Source organism: Lolium perenne, chromosome 5 (assembly GCF_019359855.2).
Source record: "Lolium perenne isolate Kyuss_39 chromosome 5, Kyuss_2.0, whole genome shotgun sequence".
Taxonomy (NCBI): Eukaryota; Viridiplantae; Streptophyta; class Magnoliopsida; order Poales; family Poaceae; genus Lolium; species Lolium perenne.
In genome coordinates this window covers 43,419,945-43,427,421 of record NC_067248.2, presented here as the reverse complement: position 1 = coordinate 43,427,421, position 7,477 = coordinate 43,419,945, and the positions used below count along the sequence as shown (strand labels likewise).

General features: G+C 46.9%; 1 protein-coding gene across 1 annotated transcript; it reads right to left on the bottom strand.

Annotated features, from left to right (window-relative positions):
* Positions 1-4,166: 4,166 nt before the first annotated feature.
* Positions 4,167-5,498, bottom strand: LOC127298487 (uncharacterized). The gene has a single exon (XM_051328336.2). The coding sequence runs from the start codon at positions 5,379-5,381 to the stop codon at positions 4,347-4,349; it is 1,035 nt and encodes a 344-aa protein (XP_051184296.1). The 5' UTR covers positions 5,382-5,498; the 3' UTR covers positions 4,167-4,346.
* Positions 5,499-7,477: the final 1,979 nt, after the last annotated feature.

Genomic DNA, 7,477 nt, shown 5'->3' with positions numbered 1-7,477 from the left:
TCAAAGACTACATGAGGCAGGAACGTGTGGACATCCTGGGGCTCCAGGAGACCATTAGGCAGGACTTTTCGGCGACTGAGCTTCATAGCTTAGAGTGTGGGGGCTAGTTTGGGTGCAATTGGCTAGCCGCCAATGGGCAATCCGGGGGGATGCTTCTTGGCTTCAGGGATGAAGCCTTCGAGGTTGGCACTTGGAGGAAGGGGGAATTCTTCATTAGTGCAGACATTCTCCAACGCAACATTAACATGAAATGGTGTTTCATACTCGTGTATGGCCCAGCGGACCATTCCAGAACGGAGGATTTCCTGGGGGAACTCGAGAGGGAGGTTACCTCCTGCTCATTACCGTTGGTGGTAGGGGTGACTTTAACCTAATTAGGCGGCAACAGGACAAGAACAACGAGATGGTGAATTGACCTAGGATTCGTAGATACAATGATGCGATTGCGGCTATGGCGCTTAGGGAGCTGAAACGTGCAGGGGCGCGATTCACGTGGACAAACAACCAACTGGATCCGATTCGTTCGGTGCTAGACCGGGTGTTTGTGTCACCGTCTTGGGAGACAATTTCCCCCCTTTGCACGATTTCTGCGATTACAAGGATTGGATCCGACCATAAACCCTTGCTGCAGGACGATGGGTCGCTGGGTATTAAGAGGCAGACACGCTTCTTCTTCCAGACCTGGTGGTTCGGGGTGGCGGGTTTTGAGGACATGCTCAAACAGAAAATGGCCGGACTCTTGACGGGGGGAGGGCCCCACCGGTGCAGTATTGACAGCTGGCTGTGCATAGCGAGGGGCCTCCGCAAGTTACATAGGCATCCCCAATGGGCCTGCCGAAGAAGGTACCCGGGGTTTACTGAAGGCCCATGAAGTCGAAGAATATGAAGATCGGAAGCCCAATTAGTTGTTAAGGAAAGATAGAGTTGTATTAGGAATAAAGAGATTTGTAAACTCGAGTCATGAAAAACTCGAGTCGCCATGGATAGGCCCGTACATCGTCACAGAAGTAATTGAAGGAGGAACATACAGGATAAAGGACAAGAAGACAGGGATTGAAGAATCAAATCCTTGGAACGTGGCGCAGCTTAGGCATTTTTACGCCTAAGGCGAAATATAGTCCTCTATGTAAACATACAATGTACTGAAACGCCCGCGAGTTTTTAGACGCACTCTTTTCCTTTCAGGGCACCGAGTGGGGCTGAAAAGTTTTTAATGAGGCGGACTCACGGTGATACAATATAATAAAGATATTGATGATATACATCTTTTTCATCGACAGGCTCGGGGGCTCATGACCCGCGATAACAATATATATATAAACTTCTGCAAAATATAGTTATTTACCACGGTGCAAAAATAGTTCTCAAACCATTAAAGATATAAACATTGGTCAATAAAAAGCTCGGGGGCTACTTTAGAAAGAAGGAAAACCTCGAGTATGGCAAGAAAGAATAGGCGAGAGCCTATGATCAAATGCAAGCATTTGTCCATATGCTCGGGGGCTACTCCCATCGGGAGCGCTGGTCGCACACCCGTGAAAGATAGCAAAATTCGAAAAAGATGACAATATAGCGATAAAAGGCATTAAAATGGTGAGCCTACAACCAAGTCCAAGTACTTGGTTGTAGCCTCGGGGGCTACTCCCATCGGGAACGCTGTTCGCGTACCCGATGAATTTAGAAACAACATGATGAGTATATTTAGAGTTATACAAATAACTCTTCATATACTCCCATCGGGAAGACAAGATGAAAATATACAAGTCATCCGTTGACTCGAAAAAATGTGCTATTTCATCAGCCGAAAAAGGCACTCGACAATATATTCTCAGAGCGTCTTAGTCGCGAATAATCTCTGAATGCCGCAAAACTTTGCGAAGGTAAGACCCCGGATCCGTCATGTGCGGCGTGGCACCGTCTCTGACGGCGGTTTGCTACTTTTTTCCGTATCAACAGATACGAAGAAAAATCCTAACGGACGCGTTAGGTAGCCGATAAAACATGACTGGAACTCGGCATCTGGTAAGACCTTAAGCGGCACATGTCGAGTTACGCCAGTATCCCGAGATCATGTCCAGGGACGTGATCTTGAAGTAGGTTTTTGCGGATTGCCACAAGAGCAGTTAACTAGTACCTGATCCGTCAGATGAACTAGCCCCAATTACCGTTATCCCTGTACAATATATGACTGTCCTATTAAACATATGTGTACTTAACTCGAAGAAGTTATATGATAATTGTAAAGTTAGAGATTTTCCCTGATTCTCCGATTCAAGCAAAATCTCGGGGGCTACTGACATAGGCATCCCCAATGGGCCTGCCGAAGAAGGTACCCGGGGTTTACTGAAGGCCCATGAAGTCGAAGAATATGAAGATCGGAAGCCCAATTAGTTGTTAAGGAAAGATAGAGTTTGTATTAGGAATAAAGAGATTTGTAACTTTACGGGTTGAACTCAAAGAGTCTCCCGGAATCTGTAAACTTGTGTAATACGAAACCCTTGGCTCCGTCTCCTATATAAGGGGAAGTCGAGGGACAAAGAGAGCATCGAATCATTGTTCACGAAACCCTAGTTTTCATAAGCAGTCGAGTACTTTTCCGGCTGAAACCCTCGAGATCTACTTGCCCTCTACTTCCAACAAAACCCTAGTCTACAACTTGTAGGCATTGACGAGTCGATACCTTGTCAGCAAGTTCCTCAAAGGTTGGGGGGCCAATCTGGGGAAGGAAAGAAGGGAGTTTCGGCAGGGGCTGCTGCAACAGGTGGCGGATTCGGATGCCACGGCTGATGACGCGGGGCTTGACGAGGAGGGATGGGCTCTCCGATATCATCTCAAGGACCAGCTCATACATCTAGACGAGCCGCAGGAGGAGTACTGGCGGCAACGTAGCCGCGTTCAGTGGACTCTGAAAGGGGACTCCTGCACAGCCTTTTTCCATGCCATCGCCAACGGGAGGCGTAGGAAATGCTTGATCTCTCTCTCTCTCCCTCTCCCCGTGCTATGTTTGGGATAAATGCTACTTTGTGCATAGTCATATGCTGTAGGTATTTTTGTAGAGTTGCGTACATCGGAAAGTTTACCCAAAAGACTAATCTGATAGAGAACGTTGAGCAATTCATTTATACTTCAACATCCTCCTCATTGTGAACCCCACACGCCTAAAATAGATGTAAAACTGGCTGCATTGCGCTAGCTGGGTTATACACACAATACATCGTAGTAGGTTCATCCAAAAGTTCAAACTAATGAAGAGAATGTGGACAATATACTTACATTTCGACATTCTTAGAAGGAAGGGGAGATGCTTACGTTTCACTTGTTATAAGCGTGAAGTTTCTAGGTTCCAATTTTATTCGTGTAACCGAGGATGTAGAGATTACAGTAACAATAGGGTGCAGAGACGTAGAGAAACGAGTGATTGCAGTTTGCCGTTTCAGTTCATCATGGTCTTGCAGACCAAGCATGCCTGAAGCCCAACCACCAACAGACAGGCATGATCCGTAGTCAGAATCCGATGATCTTTCTCTCGTGCTAGCCACTACAGTGAAGAACATGTACCCGACCGACAGAGAAAACCGGCCAGCACCCTAATCTTTTAATCAAGATCAAGATATTTTCTCACCAAGAACTTGAAAACGTATGACTCCCTGTCGACTCGTCGTGTGGTTGCTGCTATGCTACGTACCACCTGGACGGAAACTTCGCACATGGAAAACGCCCAGATTTGGTTTCCTCGCAGATGCATGATTGATCTCTGTAATTGTACACTAATCAATTCTGCAGATAGAACTGCAAGAACGAAAAAGAATTGAAGACCAATCATCTCAGGCAGCATTCATCGTTGATGTGGGCTCGCCGAGAGTTGAATACCTGACGCTGACAGGATTATGAATTCATTTCATTTCATATTCAAATACACCCACATCCACATCCATGGTGTGAGATCATCATCATGGACACTATTGCTTCTCTCTGACCTGTGAACTTGTGTGGATCACACCCATACTAACGGTTTGTACGGTCGATGTCAGTGAAGAACTGTTCAGTTGTGACATGCATCCGAAAGAAAGGAATTTCAGACATGACTTGACACAGCTGCAGCTTGTTCTAACTCGAGAGTCGAGAATGAAAATGGATGGATGCAGTTGCAGAATCAGAACAAACGAGAAGATCAAGAACCGTATGGATTTCTTCTGTCTCTCTGACTTTTTTTTTACAAACGGACAAACGACACGAACGAACGAACTAAAAACTCGATCGATCTCTGCAGAGGTCCCCCGGTTTCGAGGGGATCTGGGTGGATTCTCCGGGCTGAACTGATCATCCATGGTCACTGCCATCACTAGCTACGTCAGTCGCTGGACGGCACTGGAGAACACTATGCAGAGCACGGAAAGCGCCGTCGCCGGGAGCTTCCCGACGGCGAGGCCTGTCAGGATCACCGGGACGAACGCCGCGAGGGGGAATCTGCCGGCCCCTCGTCCATCCACCACAGTCACCGCTGCTTCTGACGACGACGACGACCATTCTATGCTCGATTCTGACGGCGTCTGCTCGCCGGAAGGGCTTGGAGCCTCGGGCGTCGCTGGCTCGATGTCGTCGCCGGCGGCAGCGTCGGGCTGCTCCGCCTCACAGTTGTAAGAGATCGACAAATCCTTCGACTTCGGCTTCTTCTGCAGCTTCTTGGAGATCAGTTTCCTCAGCGACCTCTTCCCCTTGCGCTTCGGGGTGGTGGAATCGTCGCCGCCGCCGGCCACAAGCGCGCTCCTTTCGGTGTCCTCGGCCCCCTTGTCGGAATCGGAGCAGCTGCTAGACCTGGGCGCTTCCTCCACCTCCCGAATCGGGGAGGCGACGCCACGGCCGCAAGAATCCAGCGTCGCGTCGGCCTCCGCTGCTGGCAGCCGCCGGCGCCGGCGGGAGGCGGACTCGATCCAGAGCAGCGACAGCGCGGCGACGGTGAACGCCGCGACCGTCCCCTCGCTCCACAGCGCGAGGAGTGCCAGCGCGACGGTGCCGCCCAGCACGAGGAGCTCCGGGCGGAGCCGGAAAACGGCGCCGCCTTCCGGCGACCGGGGCGCCGAGTCCAGCCGCTGCACCGCCACCGGCGAGAGAGGCTGGGGCGGCGGCGACAGAGAAAACTCATCGGCAGCCACCGTGAGCGCCACTGGAGGCGGAGACGGAGGCGGCACTAGAGCGGCGGTGGGTCGGCGCTGCTTCCGGGGCTTCCTGAGGCGGCCATGGTTCTTGACGACGAGGTCGGCGAGGGATGTGGGGAAGCCGGTCTGGACTGGGAAGTTCGACGGCGAGCCCGCGCGGGACGGCGGCGGGCGGAGGGAGGCGAGCAGGCGGCCGAGGGAGGGGCGCTTCAGGGTGCTGGGCATCGCCGGCGACGAGCATACAGGACTGAGGCCGTCGATCGAGTGGGATGAGTTTTTTCGGAAGGAGGTTTTCCTCGGTTTTATGGGGAGCGTTTCTTGTTGCCGTCGCTCCGCAGGAGTTTGGGAGCGGAGAAGACAAAGAAACCGCCCGTGATTTAATTACACTCTCCGATTTGAGGCTGTGTTGGTTTGGGTTAATTAGATCATAATCCTACTCGTAATACTCTTCCATACTCTGCTAAATTTCGACTTTGTCAAGTTAACATGGAACTTGTTTACATCTCACTTGTATAATTGTTTATTTTCAGGTTTTTATTTTTGAAATCGGGAAAGTTCGTAATATGCTATCGTTCGCAGCCAGAAAATACATGGTGGCATGCTTGTCACTTTAGCTATCCACTGGCCTACGAAAACACACCGAATTGTAGAAAGTTCTTTTTTTAATGTAGAAATAAGTTAGTATAAATGATGGTTTGTATGGTTTTCAGTCAAGTTTTCGTTGCAAGTCGAATAAATCATTTCCTCTTAATTAAACTGTGGGAGCATCCCACTCTCTTGCAAGGTTCATAAAAGAACTGAGCGGACGTGCAGATTGATGATCTACACACGCACATTGTTGTTTTCACAAATTTAAAATTTGCACTTGGAGCTAAAAATAGATTTAAGAATAGTGATATACACATGTTCTTAGAATAAGATTGAGTGTATAAATACCGGTGTAAATAAGTGTCACATTCAATTTCCAAATCATTTTGGCTAGTCTTGGCTATATATCACGTTTGTGCTAATAATGGGATGAAATTAATGTGACAGGCCACACTCATATCTTCAACATTAATAAGAAAATATATCATGTCTCGCTATATTAAGTGTTGAAAAGATATTGTCCAGATTGCTCCTGAATAAGAGCATAAGCAAAATGTTCCACTAATGTAGGCCAAAAGGACAATTGCATGTTGAATTAATAGTGTTGCTTATTTTTTTTTATCTTAGCTCTTCTAACATCTTGATGATTTTTTTCGATATACATCCTTTTGAAATGAGGAAGAATAAACCCAAGGTTGAGGACCTTTCTTTTTGCGTGGAAAATCAGGTTAACTATATTACCGACAGCAAAAGCCACTCGGTAATTTTGTTTCAAACTCTATTTTTCTTAAGTATATTTTATGAAGATAAAACTAAACACATGTGCATAGAATCAGGTATATATACTCTTAAAATAATATCATGGGTTCCCTTGTGCGCCTTATTACCCATACGAGTCGTCGTCGGTGTTGGTTGGATGTCTCGTTGACCAAGACCTGTCTTGTGATCAAGGACACTAACGCAGCACAGCATTGTATGCATGTCCAAATCATTCTGTGTGTTACTAGGTCATTGTTATCATAGGAAATAAAGAGAATTAAGGATAAGTAGATACAATCAATACAAAGAGCAGACATACCAACTACAAAATAAACAGGGCTATAAATATTTTTAAGCAATTTGTCGACAATACAGTAGGAGAAAATGACATCAACCTATTTGGAAGCTGTAGATGCAGACACCAAACTAGTGTGGCCGCATGCAGCCGGCAATAGCAGGCAAAAAACTATGAACAAGTACACTCAATCGGTACTAATGAAGGACGCAAGTGTACTTGTTCGCATTTGACGGACTGCTAGAGATCAATTATACATTATGAGCCTAGTTTTCTTCTCCCTCGGTCCTGTACTTTTATTTTGGTTGATACATTCTCGATGCTGTAGTCTTTCTTATTGCTTGGTAGCTACAGAACCTGCACATCCCCCAGCCTAATATCACAATGTGAAAGATGTGAAGTTTTACTAAAACCTTATTACTGTAATTTTTAGTTGCGAATATTGCGTAAACTATAAACGCCTTGTGACCAAGGATGTCAACACGCATTATTGCAGTGTATGCATGTCCAAATCATTATGTGTTTTCAGGGAATACTTGTGTACTTACACGCATGAGTGTGAATGTTTCTATCACCGTCCACTTTGTTTTAAGACTCGGATAAAAGAAAGAAAGAGAAAGGAACTTTTAAATCATTGTTATCAGACAAATAAAGGATTAAAGATAACAATATGCGATTA